This window comes from Odocoileus virginianus, chromosome 16 (assembly GCF_023699985.2).
Source record: "Odocoileus virginianus isolate 20LAN1187 ecotype Illinois chromosome 16, Ovbor_1.2, whole genome shotgun sequence".
Classification (NCBI taxonomy): domain Eukaryota; kingdom Metazoa; phylum Chordata; class Mammalia; order Artiodactyla; family Cervidae; genus Odocoileus; species Odocoileus virginianus.
In genome coordinates this window covers 30542034-30559726 of record NC_069689.1, presented here as the reverse complement: position 1 = coordinate 30559726, position 17693 = coordinate 30542034, and the positions used below count along the sequence as shown (strand labels likewise).

The 17693-nt window shown below is 38.5% G+C and overlaps 1 protein-coding gene across 1 annotated transcript; it reads right to left on the bottom strand.

Annotated features, from left to right (window-relative positions):
- Positions 1–75: 75 nt before the first annotated feature.
- Positions 76–17459, bottom strand: EAPP (E2F associated phosphoprotein). Its single transcript, XM_020870490.2, has 6 exons — positions 17298–17459; positions 11300–11481; positions 10117–10209; positions 8702–8819; positions 5542–5655; positions 76–426 (listed from the first exon to the last, which is right to left on the bottom strand). Exons 1-6 carry the CDS (start codon positions 17393–17395, stop codon positions 150–152), a joined length of 882 nt encoding a protein of 293 aa, XP_020726149.2. The 5' UTR covers positions 17396–17459; the 3' UTR covers positions 76–149.
- Between the last annotated feature and the right edge of the window lie 234 nt (positions 17460–17693).

Genomic DNA, 17693 nt, shown 5'->3' with positions numbered 1-17693 from the left:
GATAACCATTTTCTTTCAAAAAGATAAAGATAAAACACTGCTTCCTCAAATAACCACTCAGAATGTCACTTGAGATGAGTATGCAGGAAGAACATAATTGTATTTTGCCTTGTATATAGTATTGGGCAATTAAATGCCAACTTGGCTATTTAGCAATGGCTTGCTAAAACATTGAAAAAATGGAAGACTTCATCCTTGTCATAGACTGCCACTTCAGTGGAACATTCGGTGCACATGACTGGGTGATAGATTTCTTCCACATCTGTCTCTGCCTCCTCCGCAGCACCTTCTTGGTTAAACCTCATCTTCTTATGGCCTCGCCTTTTCTTCCTGTTCTCTGGGGGTTTGTATCTCAGAATCTCTTCCTTGTTGACAGAACAATTCATTACAAACATTGCTCTATATTGAGTTTTATATGATTCATGCCTAAGAGGAAAATGAAATGGAGAATTTGGATTTATGTTCTATTTTAATAGTTACACATTTAGATTAAAATTTAAGACTATCAAAAACTTACTGAAATACCAACCAAAATTAAAACATGAGAACAAAACAAGAAATTCAAAAACTTTTAAGAGTTATTTTAAGAATAGGAAGGGACCTGTTACAAAAATAGATAATAAAGAATGAATATATTCTACTGCTCTAAAGCTAACTTTTACCTCAGTAAAAAAAGTTTTTGATTTGCTCTTCCAACACAGAAAGAGAAGAAAAGTTGTTGGAAACTTGAGAGGTAATGTTTAAAAGATCTTTGACTGCATCTTTTCCTGTTGTGGCCTGAGACTCTGCCCTCCTCTCATTATAGGTGGTGCCATTCTGGTCACTATTTTAGTAAAAGCTACAGTTTTAAAAGCTTAAAGAGCATCTGACTTTATAATGTCCATTCTTGGCTTCACTCCAATAGTCTAAAGAATAAATAATGCTTTCTTTGTTCTCCTCAAATAACTTAATGTTTTCCTACTTTCCTTGACTTAGTAAGTTACTTTCCTTTTCTCCCCCTTAAACCTCATACAATAGAAATATCTATTTGGCTAAAAACAGGAAGTCAAGTTATGCCTCGATTGGTTCTGAACGCTGATCTTATCCTCTTCCACCAACCACCAGGCTGGTGCTTCTCTAGGTGAGACCATAAAAATTACATTTATACTCCACCATATTGGAATCCTGTATTCATAGGGAACACAATTTTTACCAAGATCAATTTCTACTGTTAGATCATGAAGCAACTTCTTTTGGGTATAGGAATCCTGTAGCATAGCAGCATGGTTTAATTTAAAAGAGAAGCAACAAGTACAAAGGTACTTTACTTTTTCTTTATTTCCTATTCTAGGTGTCAATTTATATACAAAAAGCTTAAGAGTTCAAATGGAGAGTACAAAAATTCATTGTTGCAGATGATCAGAAACCTCAAGTTAGCTAGTAAGAGTAAAACTACATCTGGCTACTCAGTGACTAGAACAAATCTACCACCTGCATCATTATTTAGTTTCCGTTAACCTGATTTAGAACACGAACTAAGTTAGACATTTATAAGGCTACTGGAAAAAAAAGGAGAGGAAAGGGGAAAGAGTATATTTGGATTAATAGAATGAAGGGGATAAAAAAAATACATGATCTTCTCAATTGATGCATAAAAAGCATTTGAAAAATTCAACACTCTTTCATGATAAAAACACCCAAAATCTAATAGAAGGAAACCTCTTCAATATAATAAAGGCCATATATAAAAAATTCATAGCTAACATCATACTCAATGATGAAAGACAAAACTTTTCCTCTAAGACAAGGATCAAGACAAAAAATACCTGATTCCATCACTTCTATCCAACTTGAAAGTTACAATAGTGCAATTAGGTAAGAAAAAGAAATAAAGATTACACAAAAAACTATCAGAGCTAATAAATCAATGCAGCAAAGTTGCAGAGTGCAAAATGAAGACATAAAAATCTGCTGTTTCTATACACTAGCAAAGAACAATCCAAAAGGAAAGTAGAATAGAGATTACCAGAGGCTGGGATAGGTAGGGATGGAGAATGGTGACTTACTGTCTAATGGGGAAACAGTTTCTGTCTGGAGTGATGAAAAAATTCAGGAAATGGAGAGTCATGATGGCTGCACAACTGTAACTGTAGTTCATGTCACTGAATTGTACACTGAAGTCAGGTACACACTGCTATATTTAACATGGATAACCAACAAGGACCTATCGTATATAGCACAGGGAACTCTGCTCAACCTTATGTGCAAGCCTGAATGGAAGGGGTTTGGGGGAGATTGGATAAATATATATGTATACGGCTGAGTCCCTTCACTATTCATCTGAAACTACCACAATATCGTCAATCGGCTTTACCCCAAAACAAAATAAAAAGTTTAAAGTTAAAAAAAAAAAGGTTAAAACAGGCAACAAGATAAGAGTGTCCATTCTCACCACTCCTATTCAATATATTTCTAGAAATCTTAGTCCAAGCAATCAGGTTAAAAAAAGAAAAGGTAACCAAACAGAAAAGGAGTAAAACTGTCCCCGTTTCCAGATGACATGATCTTATGTATACAAAACTCTAAAGATTCCAAGAAAATGTCAGAACTAATAAATTCAGTAAAAATTCATGATACAAAAGCAAACAACAAAAATCTGTTGCATTTTCACTAACAACAAACTGAGAAATTAAGAAAACAATGTCATTCACAATAAAAACAATAAAATACTTAGGAATAAATTTAACCAAGGAGGTGAAGGATCTATACACTGAAAACTATGACAGTGATGAAAGAAAGTGAAGAAAACACAAATAAATGTAAAGATGTCCCATGCTCATACACTGGGAGAATTAATACTGCTACAACGTCTACGCTACACAAAGCCATTGTACAGATTCAATGCAAACCCTATCAAAATTCCAATGGCATTTTCCTAAAAACATAAAAAAAATCTAAAATTTGTACGGAACCATAAAAGACCTCAAATAGCCAAAACAATCTTGAGAAAGAAGAACAAAGCTAGAGGCATCACACTTCCTGATTTCTAACTATGCTACAAAGCTATAGTAATCAAAACAGTATGGGACTGGCATAAAAAAAAAACAGACTCATTGATCAACAGAACAGAACCAAGAGCCCAGAAATAAACCCATGGATATACCATAAACTAATATTTGGCAAGGGAGTCAAGAATATTCAATGGGGAAAAGACAACCTCTTCAATAAATGGTATTGGGAAAACTGGATATTCATAGGCAAAAAAATGAAATTGGACCCTTAACTTACACCACACACAAAAATTAATTTGAAATAAAGACTAAAATTTAAAATTTGAAATAAAAAAACTCTTAAAAGAAAATATAAAAAATAGCTCCTTAACACTGGTCTTGGCAATATTTTGGAGCTGATACCTAAGGCACAAGCCACAAAAGCAAAAATAAACAAACGGAACTACATCAACCTAAAAAACTGTGCAGCAAAGAAACAATCAACAAAATAAAAAGGCAACCTATGGAATGGGAAAAAATACTAGGAAATCATGTACCTGATAAGGGGTTAATTTCCAAAATATACAAGGAGCTCAATGTAAAAAATCCAATTAATAAGTGGGCAAGGAACTTGAATAGACATTTTTCCAAAAAAGACATACAAATGGCTAATGGGTACACAAAAAGGTACTCACTATCACAAACCATCAGGGAACTACATATCAAAACTACTGTAAGATTATCACCTCAAAACTACAGTAAGATATCACCTCATAGAATAGATATGATCAAAAAGACAAGAGATAACAAAAGTGAACCCTCGTGTACTATTGGTAGGAATGTAAATTGATACAGCCACCATGAAAAACAGTACAGAGGCACTTCAAAAAGTTAAAAGTAGAACTGTCATATGTTCTAGCAATTCCACTGTTGGGAATGTACACAAAGGAATGAAAGCACTGTCTCAAAGAGATACCTGAGCCCTCACCTCAGCCAGGTGATCAACATCAGCATTAACAGCCACAAATCATGTTGATAGCCTGTTGCCTATGATATAGTGTGATGAAAATGGCACTTTACTTCAGTAGTCTTCCTCCCAAAAACCCATCACAGCATTATTTACAACAGCCAAGATGTGGAAACAACATACATGTCCATCAACTGATGAATGAATAAAGAAAAAAAGGTATATACATACAATAGAATATTAATCAGCCATTAAAAAGAAAAAAATCCTGCCATTTGTAACAACATGGATGAAGCTTGAAGGAATTATACCAAGTGAAATAAGGCAGAAAGAGAAAGGCAAATACTGTATGATCTCACTTACATGTGGAAACTGAAACAAACAAACAAACAACTGAATTCATAAAGTTGGTGGGGGAGGATAGGTGGATGAAGGTGGTCAAAAGATACAAACTTCCAGTTAAAATGATTACGCTCTGGAGATGCATGCACAGCATGATGACTATAGTTAACAACATGCTGCGCTTAGTTGTGTGTGTGTGAGTGCACGCGCTTAGTTGCTCAGTCATGTCTGACTCTCTGCAATCACACGGACTGTAACCCACCAGGCTCCTTTGTCCATAGGGATTCTCCAAGTAAGAACACTGAGTGGGTTACCATGACCTCCTCCTGGGGATCTTCCCAACCCAGGGATCGAACCCAAGTCTCCCACTGTATTACATACTTAAAAAATGCTGAGGACTTCCCTAGTGGTCCAATGGTTAAAAATCCGCCTGCTAATGCAGGGGACATGGGTTCGAACCCTGCTCTGGGAAGATTCCACATGACACATTAAAACCGTGCACTACGACTGCTAAAGCCCGTGCAATTTAGAGCCGTTGCTCTTCGTGAGAAGCCTGAGGACCACAACTAGAGTGTAGCCCCACTCGCTGCAACTAGAGAAAGCCTGTGTGCAGCAATGAAGACCCAGTGCAGCCAAAAATAAATAAATTAAAAAAAAAAAAAAAAAATGCTGAGAGTAGATCTTAAAAGTTTTCACCACCAAAAAAAGGGAACTATGTGAGGTGATGGCTATTAACGAACCTTACTGTGGTAATCATTCTGCAATATATTTGAATATCTAATCATTACACTGTATACTGTATATCTAAAGCTTATACAATGGTATATGGCAATTACATCTCAATAAAGCTGGGAAAACATTTTTTTTAATTCTTAAATGGTCTAGCTGACAATAAATTGAATATTCAAATGAAATACTCTTACAGCAACATTTTTAAATGCTTAAAATAGTAAATTTTATATTACCACAATAGAAAAGAAATGAGTCTATTTGAGAGATTTCGTCATCCTACAACATATATGCAGTTTTACGGAATCCTTATCAGCACTGGCAAGTACTTTATTAAAAAAGCTAGTCAGACTACATATAACCAAAATTATTTGTATAAAGATTAGTCAAGCAGCACAAGGGATATATGAGGGCAGAACTTTATCAGAATTCCTAAGTACCTCAAAAGTCTATTTCAGATTTAAACAAGGACCACCAAGTGGTCTTATTTTCATGCATGTGTGTATGTGTGTGTTGTTACCCTTTATCAGTTACCTCTGGCAATCAAGACACAGTGTAGTCATGCAGGCAGGGCAATTCAAGACAGCATCGCTGTTCGGAACAGGCCGCTGCTGTTGACGTGGTCGCTGCATTCCAAAACCATGGTACCTAGAACAGAAAGAGGAAGGGTGAAGCACATTAAAGCCAGATCTTCCTTTCTAATGGCACTTTCCAATACAAGAAATCAGTACCCTTTAGAGAAATGGTTAATTCTAGGAATGAGGCACATAAGGTAGACCTGGAACATTCTGTAGTGCCAGAAAGTAAGGCAGTGCTCAAAAAGAAAAAACAAAACCAAAAATCCACAAGACAAGTATGTTAAAGGGGCACAGGAGCCAACTCAAAGAGCCCCTGATGACTGAAATCAAAACAATTACAGCACTGAAATAAAACAGTGTTAAATTATAAGCAAAGTATAAATAAATACCCATGACTCCATGCTGACATAAATGACTTAATATGTAACTAAATGGGGGAGAACAGATACGCCTCCCATATGTAAGAATTACAAATAATTTATGAAGATACTCTCCCCCCTCAAGGAGGTGGAACATAACTCCAGACTCCTTAAGTCTAGGCTAAATATAATGACATCCTTCCAAAGAGAAGGTACAGAAAGGTGTGGGAAGAGTAACTTTACAGCTAAGGAACTAAATCATGCTTGATAGTATGTACCCTCGATATGAAGTGATGAAAATAGCACTTTACCTCTGTGGTTTCTGTGGTCTTTCTCCCCAAAATCTCTAATTCCAATCTGATCATGAGAAAAGCATTAGATAAATTCCAATAAGGGAGCCTCCCACAATATTCCTGATCCATGCTCCTCAAAACTGTTAGTCATCAAAACCAAGGAAAGTCTGAGAAACTCATAGCCAAGAAAAGCCTCAATAGACATAACAACTAAATGTAACATGGCATCCCAGATGGGATCTTGGAAGAGAAAATGGATATTAGAATAAAAACTAAGGAAATCTGGGAACTCCCTGACAGTCCAGTGGTCAGGACTCCAGTAGTCAGGTCACCTTGCTGTTGGTGGGGGGGAGTAATAAGGAAATTCTCTGTATTACCAGCTGCATTTTTCTGTAAATCTAGAATTATTCTAAAAAAGTTTACTAATTAAACACACACACATCAATAAAGCTACTTTTAAAAAGCGAGCACTGTAAGCTCTGAGTGCCTAAGAATCTTATTCTGTTTTGTCCCCTTTTGTATTTCAAGAGTCTGAAACAGTGTCTGGGATATAGTAAGTGCTCAATAAATATGTGCTGATTGAAAAAATAAAGTATGAATCTACTCACGAAGACACTAAAGTATAAAAGGATATATTCTTAAAACGGGCTTATGGAAAGAAAAAAAAGGGGGGGCTTATGGGAAACTTCAAAAAACTGAACTTCAAAACACAAAATCACTTGGCATTACTTTCTAAACTCTTTTATGTGGGGAAAAATACTGAGAACATGTGGTATATATTTCGTAACTGTTGTTAAATACCTCCAAATGCTTGAAAATTTTCAAACCTCAAGAAAATAACTAAATTATTCATTCAACATATAGTGAGTATCCATATGACAATGTGCAAGATGCTTGGGATACAGCACTGAACAAGACAGGTATGATCACCGTCCCTGTGGTGCTTTAAATGTACTGAATTCATTACCTGAAGCAGGTTTCTGTGGTCCTAAAAGGCAACTACTGTTGACATAGGAATGTGAGTAAGATACTAAAATGTTACTTCGCAAGATTATGTAACAATGAAAATACATTCCATCTTAAGTCACTGACAACTTTTGTTACCAGAATCAGGAGCAGATCATAAGCTCCTTAATTATTTCAACAGCACTTGTAGCACTTAAAAATGTTCATTTCACACTGTAGGTGTGAAAACTACTCTTCACATAAATGCAAGAGGCAGCTTTAAGTGGTGCATGGGTGAAACTGGGAGAAGAAAAAAAAGACAAAGTAGGAGAGTGGAAGCTAAAACGTGGTGCACAAAGACCCACACAGCATCACATTCCCTCTGGACTGGGTAACTATAGATTCCTGGGCCCCACCCTCGATGAATCAAAACCTCCCTAGAGCAGGACTCAAGGGTTTGCATTTCACTCTCACCAGGAGATTCTAAGCTCAGGCAGGCTAGGGTAACATTAGGTAATAGTGATAAGCTTTCAGCTTTCATTTTTATGATAAATCGATCTTTATGAAATCAAATTTGAAAGAGGGTATGGTTTTCTCTTGGAATGATGGAAATGGTTTGAAATAAACATAGGTAGTGGTTGCACACCACTGTGAACACACTAAATGCCACTGAGCTGTTAACTTCAAAATGGTTAACATTATGTCAGGAGTTTTACCTCAACTTTAAAAAGTCAAATTTGTAAACATGATTCGAGTATTCAAATAGAAAACATAACATCCACTCTTAATCCACATAAACTCTTTTACTTTTGGCCATGCTGAGGCATGCAGGATCTCAGTTCTCCAACCAGGAATCGAACCTGAGCACCCTGCAGTGGAAACATGGAGTCCTGACCACTGGACCCCCAGGGAATTTCCTACATGAACTTTTAATCTCTAAGTAATTTGATATTGCTTATTTGAAAAAAGTCAGCTTTGTTTCTTGAAGGCAGACACTTGACTAGCTACAGCAGTTTGAATTCAACAACAGTTTTTAAAAAATAAATGGTCTAAACAATGTATACATGTATATAACTGAGTCACTTTGCTGCAGCAGAGATTGGCATAACACTGTAAATCAACTATGTTGTTGCTGTTCAGTTGCTGAGTCGTGTCCAGCTCTTTGCGACCCCATGGACTGCAGCACACCAGGCTTCCCTGTCTTTCACTATCACCCAGAGTTTGCTCAGATTCAAGTTCATTGAGTCCATGATGCTATATTTCAAATAAAAATAAATAACCAATGGCCTGACTGAAATTTGCTTTTCATTTTCAAAATATTCAGTAGTTTTTTTCTCAAACTTTCTTTATGCAAGTCTGCATATCGAACCTGGGTCTCCTGCATTCCAGGCAGATCCTTTACCATCTTAGCCACCAGCAAAGTCTCTATGAACATACACACATACACTCAAAATGTGAATACAGTGAAAATCATCTTTTAATCATTTTCCCTAAAGATATGAAATATTAAATTTCTTACCCTCTTCTCTGTGCATCAACCCAGGCCTGATCTCTGTTATCTTTTTCAGGATCATATAGTAATTCATCATTTGTTGGAATTCTGTGTTGTTTCTTCTTTTTTTTCTTGGTCACTTGTGCTAATTTTGAAAATGTTAAGAATATGGCTAAGTAGCATGTCTAAAATTCACACCTCTTTTACACAAAATGAAGAATCCTATTTCCCAAGGTATATATTTTTTCTATTTCCCTAAAAAAAATTTTTTAAACTATTCCTTCAAATAAAGTTCAGAACCGAGTTCAAATAATGAGAAGTCAGAGTCTCAAAAAAGCCACTCAAATCAAGTTAAGAATAGACACTAATTTTTTTTTTTTTTTTTGCTGCACTGCTTGGCTTGCAGAATCTTAGTTCCCAGACCAGGGATCAAACCCAGACTTCCAGAAGTGGAAGCATGGAATCTCAACCACTGGACCACCAGGGAATTCCTTAGAAACTATTTTTGATGTCTTAAATTTTCCATAAGTTCTCATATATAAAGTACTACTGAAATCAGAACAAAAGTGAGGTGGGAGGGGGGGAACCACTAAGATCATCTACATACACTAGACCTACCTGAGCAGGTCAGTATTTATGCAACAACATATAAAAATATAAAATCATTTCTTTACCTTATAAATATGTATGTATTCCATCATAACTACTGATATAATTTAGTTTTAGCTCTTGTCATTAAACTTTGCTCAAAATTTACACAAAATCAGGGGCTTCCCTGGCGGTCCAGTGGTTAAGAATCTGCCTTGCAACGTAAGAGACACCACTTCCATCCCTCGTCGGGGAGATCCCACATGCCACACAGCAACTAAAGCCTCAGCCCGCTGCCTAGAGCCTATGCTCCACAACAAGAGAAGCCACTGCAATAAGAAGCCCACTACCACAACCAAGAGTAGGCCCTGCTTGCTGCAACTAGAGAAAGCCTGCATGCAGCAATAATAAAGACACACTACAGCCCCCCAAAAATAAATTTTAATTTATATAAAATCAATTTCAAAGAACAGAGAGGTTGATTTTTTTTTTAAAGCAACAACTTAGGGAAAATTCTACAAGAGAGTAAAATCTAGAAACTATCTGCAGTTGTGAAAGCAAATGCTGCTGTGCTAAAGGACCCTGAAGGAAAAGGAGGCCGAGAGCTTGAGGAGAGAGATACTGAGTCAGGACTCACTTCCTCTCCCAGATGTGCCTCTGCACGCCGCCCTAGTCCCAGGTCCGCAAGTGTGTGTGTTGCCACCTGTTCTATGTACAATCCTGCCTGTTTGCACATCAACTGCCTGCAATTTCTTAAAAGATAAAACTCAAAGGGAAAACCTAATATCAAATTGCTACGTAAAACGTCTTTCATAAAATATAACTGCTAAACCTGGTAAACATGTTCGTCTTACCTGCTTTGTCTTCGTCTTCAGAATCAGAATCAAAATATATATTGTCATAGTACTTTGTCGGAGCTGTTCCAACTATCCCATCTCCTGAAGACCCTAGTCAAATCATAAAAGAAGTTTAAAGACTGAAACATGCAGAATTGACAAGATAGAAAACTCTATACATTCTTCCATCACTTCAAACTGCTATCAGCTCATTCCCAGTTTCATTTCAGTGGAAAAATACTTTCACGTCAATGACTTACTGGAGTCAGTGACTTGCTGGATTTCTGTGCCCTATGCAATTACAGAGAACTTCTCATCCTTGAATAAGTGTTCCAAATCATGAGAAAATTATTCTCCTTCCCTTGCCATAAAGAGACTGAAAGCACATGTGATAATGATAAAAGCACATCTAATTAAACAAAACAGCCATATTTTCAAGCTACCAGTATAGATATCTCTACCTTTCAGCCATGCAGTCTACTGCAGAGAACAGGAAATAAACATCTTGTTTTAAGGGACTTTAGAAAAAGGCAGATAAGAGCTCTACAAAAAGTCAGGAGGAATAAGTCAAGGACATGTTCCTCCTCTCCTCAGTCATGCCTAGTGCCATGACATTACCTATACTTATGTCATCATACGCCTGTATCCCTAATTCTTCCTCTTAATTAATATCTGCCTTTGCTTTTATCATTATCATATATGCTTTCAATTCTTAACAGTTAATATATAGAATAACAACACGGAAACCAATGCAGAGGAGTCCTACTTTCACAAACAGTTTTCAAGTCAGGTACATTTTACATAACAGACTACGCATCAAAATCAAGTGTATTTCATTACTTACTAAAATAAGACAGGAATTTATGGTGACACATTACTCAATCTGCTCTATCAGTGCTATATAACCTAAAAAGTACTTCTATAAGCTAATGTGTCTTTCTTTATCCTATAGGTAAAAGTACAAAAGGAAATCATATAAGTAAACAACACTTAACAGTCTCTCTCCAGCACCACAGGAAAATTCTGCACTAGCAGTGAAAGAAAACTGCACTCAGGTTGCCAAGTGCATTTATTCATTCACTCAAGACGTGTTTACTAGGCACTGACTTAAAGTGCTGGGGACACAACAGAATGCAAAAAGGCTCTCGGCCGTGACGGAGCTTAGAAAAATATCCATGTGAAAATCTAACTCAAAGTTTACCTGTTTCTAGAGAAGATAACTTGTCCTCCATTGTTTTTATGGTAGAATTTAACTCAGCTTCCATTTCTTTTTCAAATTCATCTTCACTAGAGGATTCACTTTCCCCAGTAAGGCATTCTCTGATAAGTTTTCGTTTTTGGTCAGGAGTTCCATGTAAAAGCACATCCACCTCATCTTCAGAACTAGAACACATTTAAATCACAAAGAACATGAATACTAAAGTATTAAAATATACATACAGCTCTTCTCACTTCAACCATTTCTGCATATTTCCAAACATATTTTTTAATATCTGCATACCGTTTCCTCTTACAGATGCTGTATAGTTATTTGTCCTTGCTATTAAACACATACAATGAACAGCTCTGTATATATAATTTTGCTTCTGTTGATTTCCTTAGGTTAAATGTCTAAAATTAGACACAAACATATTTCTGACTTCTGGAATTATTACATTACTTTCCAAGTGTATTGCACCAATTCGTAATTCCATCAGCAATGAAAATTTTACTGGGCGTTTGTTTTAAACTCTGGACACTTAAATAAACTTAATATATTTTTTAAAAATTTAATATATGTAACAGACAGCTAATATATCCACACAAAATGTTAACAGACAGTAAGCAAATATCACAGTTTAAAAGGCACAGTGCTACAGAGAACTATAAAAAGAGAGAGAGAGACCTAAATTATATTCCAAATTCTCCTGAGCAATTTATGCCAATTTGGCCTTTTGTGCCTGGGTCTCCCCATCAATAGCAGTATGGAATTAAACCAGGTATCAGAAGAAATAAATGTTATCAAGATGAAATGCCTAAGACATTTCTAATACAGTCAATAGTACATATATAATGTTCAATTATTCATGGTCTGATGAACAGTTACAGACTATTCATGGGTTTTGCTTCACTGTTTTTCTCGTCTATTAACACACCAGAAGGAGGTAAGAAGAATAATACAACTCCTGCCAATCAATTTTGCTAATGACAGAGGCCTTATTCAGATTTTACTCCCAAGAAAATTCACCATCCTGACTAGCATGCTCCCTTTCTCCATCACCTCTATATTCACTCAGGTTCTCTGCCTGGACCACCATGGCCTAAGGATCTCCAGGTCTCAAAACTCTTCTGCTTCCTTCCACCCTGAACCCTGAGGCCAGCATGCTATTCCTAAAGAACTCTTATCACATCACTCAGTCAGTCAGTTCAGTCGCTCAGTCGTGTCCGACTCTTTGCGACCCCATGCATCACAGCACGCCAGGCCTTCCTGTCCATCACCAACTCCTGGAGTTTACTCAAACTCATGCCCATCAAGTCGGTGATGCCATCCAGCCATCTCATCCTCTGTCGTCCCCTTCTCCTCCTGCCCCCAATCCCTCCCAGCATCAGGGTCTTTTCCAATGAGTCAACTCTTTGCATAAGGTGGCCAAAGTATTGGAGTTTCAGCTTCAGCATCAGTCCTTCCAATGAACACCCAGGACTGATCTCCTTTAGGATGGACTGGTTGGATCTCCTTGAAGTCCAAGGGACTCTCAAGAGTCTTCTCCAACACCACAGTTCAAAAGCATCAATTTTTCAGGGCTCAGCTTTCTTCACAGTCCAACTCTCACATCCATACATGATCACTGGAAAAACCACAGCCTTGACTAGACGGACCTTTGTTGGCAAAGTAATGCCTCTGCTTTTTAATATGCTATCTAGGTTGGTCATAACTTTCCTTCCAAGGAGTATGCGTCTTTTAATTTCATGGCTGCAAACACCATCTTCAGTGATTTTGGAGCCCAAAAAAATAAAATCTGACACTGTTTCCACTGTTTCCCCATCTATTTGCCATGAAGTGATGGGACCAGATGCCATGATCTTAGTTTTCTGAATGTTAAGCTTTAAGCCAACTTTTTCACTCTCCTCTTTCATTTTCATCAAGAGGCTTTTCAGTTCCTCTTCACTCTCTGCCATAAGGGTGGTGTCATCTGCATATCTGAGGTTATTGACATTTCTCCCAGCAATCTTGATTCCAGCTTGTGCTTCTTCCAGCCCAGCATTTCTCATGATGTACTCTGCATATAAGTTAAATAAGCAGGTGACAATATACAGCCTTGACATAACTCCTTTTCCGATTTGGAACCAGTCTGTTGTTCCATGTCCAATTCTAACTGTTGCTTCCTGACCTGCATACAGGTTTCTCAAGAGGCAGGTCAGGTGATCTGGTATTCCCATCTCTTTCAGAATTATCCACAGTTTATTGTGATCCACACAGTCGAAGGCTTTGACATAGTCAATAAAGCAGAAATAGATGTTTTTCTGGAACTCTCTTGTTTTTTTGATGATCCAGCAGATGTTGGCAATTTGATCTCTGGTTCCTCTGCCTTTTCTAAAACCAGCTTGAACATCTGAAAGTTCTCAGTTCATGTATTGCTGAAGCCTGGCCTGGAGAATTTTGAGCATTACTTTACTAGCATGTGAGATGAGTGCAATTGTGCGGTAGTTTGAGTATTCTTTGGGATTGGAATGAAAACTGACCTTTTCCAGTCCTGTGGCCACTGCTGAGTTTTCCAAATTTGCTGGCATATTGAGTGCAGCACTTTCACAGCATCATCTTTCAGGATTTGAAACAGCTCAACTGGAATTCCATCACATCCACTAGCTTTGTTCATAGTGATGCTTTCTAAGGCCCACTTGACTTCACATTCCAGGATGTCTGGCTCTAGGTGAATGATCACACTACTGTGATTATCTGGCTCATGAAGATCTTTTTTGTACAGTTCTTCTGTGTATTCTTGCCACCTCTTCTTAATATCTTCTGCTTCTGTTAGGTTCATACCATTTCTGTCCTTTATCGAACCCATCTTTGCCTGAAACGTTTCCTTGATATCTCTAATTTTCTTGAAGAGATCTCTAGTCTTTCCCATTCTGTTGTTTTCCTCTATTTCTTTGCATTGATTTCCTTTGCTGAGGAAGGCTTTCTTATCTCTCCTGGCTATTCTTTGGAACAGCCAAATTTGGAATTTGCCATGAATCAAGGCAAATTGGAAGTGGTCAAACAGGTGATGGCAAGAGTGAATGTTGACATTCTAGGAATCAGCAAACTAAAATGGACTGGAATGGGTGAATTTAACTCAGATGACCATTATATCTACATCTGTGGGCAGGAATCCCTTAGAAGAAATGGAGTAGCCATCATAGTCAACAAGAGTCCAAAATGCAGTACTTGGATGCAATCTCAAAAATGACAGAATGATCTCTGTTCGCTTCCAAGGGAAACCATTCAATGTCATGGTAATCCAAGTCTATGCCCCAACTAGTAATGCTGAAGAAGCTGAAGTTGAACGTTCTATGAAGACCTACAAGACCTTTTAGAACTAACACCCAAAAAAGATGTCCTTTTCATTATAGGGGACTGGAATGCAAAAGTAGGAAGTCAAGAAACACCTGGAGTAACAGGCAAATTTGGCCTTGGAGTATGGAATGAAGCAGGGCAAAGGCTAATAGAGTTTTGCCAAGAGGACGCACTCTTGGTCATAGCAAACTCTCTTCCAACAACACAAGAGATAACTCTACACATGGACATCACCAGATCGTCAACACCAAAACCAGATTGATTATATTCTTTGCAGCCAAAGATGGAGAAGCTCTATACAGCCAGCAAAAACAAGACCAGGAGCTGACTGTGGCTCAGATTATGAACTCCTTATTGCCAAATTCAGACTTAAACTGAAGAAAGTAGGGAAAACCACTAGACCATTCAGGTATGACCTAAATCAAATCCCTTATGACTATACAGTGGAAATGAGAAATAGATTTAAGGGACTCGATCTGATAGATCTGAGAGCCTGATGAACTAAGGATGGAGGTTCGTGACATTGTACAGGAGACAGGAATCAAGACATCCCCATGGAAAAGAAATGCAAAAAGGCAAAATGGTTGTCTGAGGAGGCCTTACAAATAGCTGTGAAAAGAAGAGAAGCGAAAAGCAAAGGAGAAAAGGAAAGATATCCCCATTTGAATGCAGAGTTCCAAAGAATAGCCAGGAGAGATAAGAAAGCCTTCCTCAGCGATCACATCACTACCCAAATCCAAAAGAAAATCATCCATGACCAAAACTTTGAGTACAGCATTCAAAAGAATCTTCCACAATCTGGTTTCAACTTATCTTTTCAGCCTTATCTTTCACTATTACCCTTGAACTACCACAGTACTCTTCAACTGGGGGCAATTTTGCCTCCCAGGGAACATCTGGCATAGCTAAGAGATATTTTTGATGGTCACAACCAGGACGTGGGAGGAGGGCTTACCGGCATCTAGTGACACATTTACTGCCTGCTGTAAAAGGTGCACCTCCAGGCCCAAGTGGTCCTCGGCTATGACACCAACCCACTGAACATGCAGCAGCCATCTGGGCCTCTCCACGTAACTCCTATAGACAGGAGTTGCAAGCAAGAGCAACCAACACAAACATGCTGCTCAGACTGCTTGCTCTACTATGAGGTGCCTCTTACTCGGGAGACTCATGTGTTTTGCCAGCTTCCATGAAACAGTAACAGGTGATAAAGGATTCACTTCTAGATAGAGTAAAATCAAATCCTGACAGACATCTCTTAAACACCTAACACAATCTCCCTTTCGAAAACAAGCATTGTTTTCGCCTAATAACATTGTTTTGTTTTCAAAGTATTTATATTTACAGTTACCTTATCAGTTGCAACTATCACAGGAATATAAAGTCTCCTTATAAATATTTAACTACATGGGAATTCCCTGGTGATCCAGTGGTTAGGACTCTGTGCTTCCATGGCTGGGGGCCCAGGTTCAATCCCTGGTTAGGGAACTAAGATCCCACAAACTGTGAGCCAAAGAAAAAGAAAGCATTTAACTACAAAAATGTAAATTGACTTAAAGAAAAATATTAAATAAGTAATAACAAGGGTGAATATGGGAATGATAATGGAAGAATAACTCAAGTTCAGGAAACACTGAAACCAATCAAACTGAATTACTAATTGAGGCCTACTTTCACAGACTGGGCCCATAAGTGAAACTCTTCATAAGGGAATCCTGGAATCCATCCTCACTTCCCACAACAGAAATCCTCACAGCAGTCTGATCTCCCATGCCTATAAACCCTCCCCGGGATAGTATGAGGAAGCACTGTGATTAAAGGAAAAACAGTTTCACAGAAAACTAGTCGGACAGAATATTTTAAGGTTTATGAAAAGGATCTGCTGACAGCTTTAAAAATGGCTAAACTTGCCTGGAAATCTCTAGTCAACATAAATGCAAGTTTCCCTCAGGTAGGATTAATTCCTCCCTTCTGGAAATTCCCGTGGAACTTCATCTGTAACTATCCCAGGTCATCTTTTTCTACAGCGCTCTTCTGCAATACAGGTTTATTTCCGAGACATAAATCTCGCAAGATACGTTATCTATCGTATGTCCCCTTACTTTACCATTAAACCTGTCGAAGACAAAAATCTTATGTCTGATCTCTGTAGCCCACAGCAAGCATTCAATAGATGCTCAAAAAGAAAAGGGAAAAAAAGGTTAATTATCCCCTAATTTCCGTCTATGGCAGTTTAACCTTCATGATGTTCAATTCACAGTAAGTCCCAAGTGCCTCACAACTAACTTGCGATGTTATACTTCCTTTTTATAAACGAGAAACCGACGATAAAGGACTTGCCCGCAGTCACAGTGCTGATAAGCTGCATAAGCAGGATTCGACTTCACGAGGCTTTTGAATCTTATGCGTAATTCCAGAATACAGACTATAGCCCTTCCCTGCGCCAATTTCGATCCTGCCTCCCCCCTGACTGCAAGACCTCACCAGAACCCCCGGCGGAGTCCCACAGACGACAGCGGGGTGCGACAGGGTCCCGAACCGCTGGACGGAGTATCCGCACGGGCCCGACAAGCGCAGCGAGTCGGGAGGCTGAGGTCTGACCTTGGTCTGAAGCCTCGGGGGCCGGGGAGAGGCAGGGGGACGCGGCGGGACAGGGGCCAACCTGCTCAAAGCCGGCTCCTCGTCGCTAGGCTCCTCAACTGCGTACGGGTCATAGTCGTCTTGGAGGCGGTTCATGGTTGCCGGCCCCTCCGAAACCATCCACAAGCGTCTGCACAGTAACTGTTTATTCTGCAGGTCCCTTCCCTAAATTGCTCCGACACAACTTCCGCCCCAACTTCCGAGTCCTTTATGCGCGCCTGCGCGGATATTCCCAGCGAAGGGCTGGTACGGCTGGCGGGTTCCGAAATCCTGCTGCTGCCCTTCGCAACAGGAATATGTTCCTATTTGGAACATAGGAAACCGCTGCCTTATTATTGGAAGTTGCAGTTAGCACTCTCATAAGTGGCAATATGTGAGATGAACACTCTACGTGCCGTGTTTCACGTAGTGACGTGAA

Bases quoted from the DNA above. Each gene is read 5' to 3' on its own strand.
- EAPP (XM_020870490.2), bottom strand. From the start codon at position 17,395: ATGGTTTCGGAGGGGCCGGCAACCATGAACCGCCTCCAAGACGACTAT. The intron at 10,210-11,299 runs GTAAACTTTGAG...TGATTTGACTAG, and splicing joins GTTATCTTCTCTAGAAACAG to GGTCTTCAGGAGATGGGATA. The intron at 5,656-8,701 runs GTAAGAAATTTA...TTTCTGTTCTAG, and splicing joins GTTGATGCACAGAGAAGAGG to GTACCATGGTTTTGGAATGC.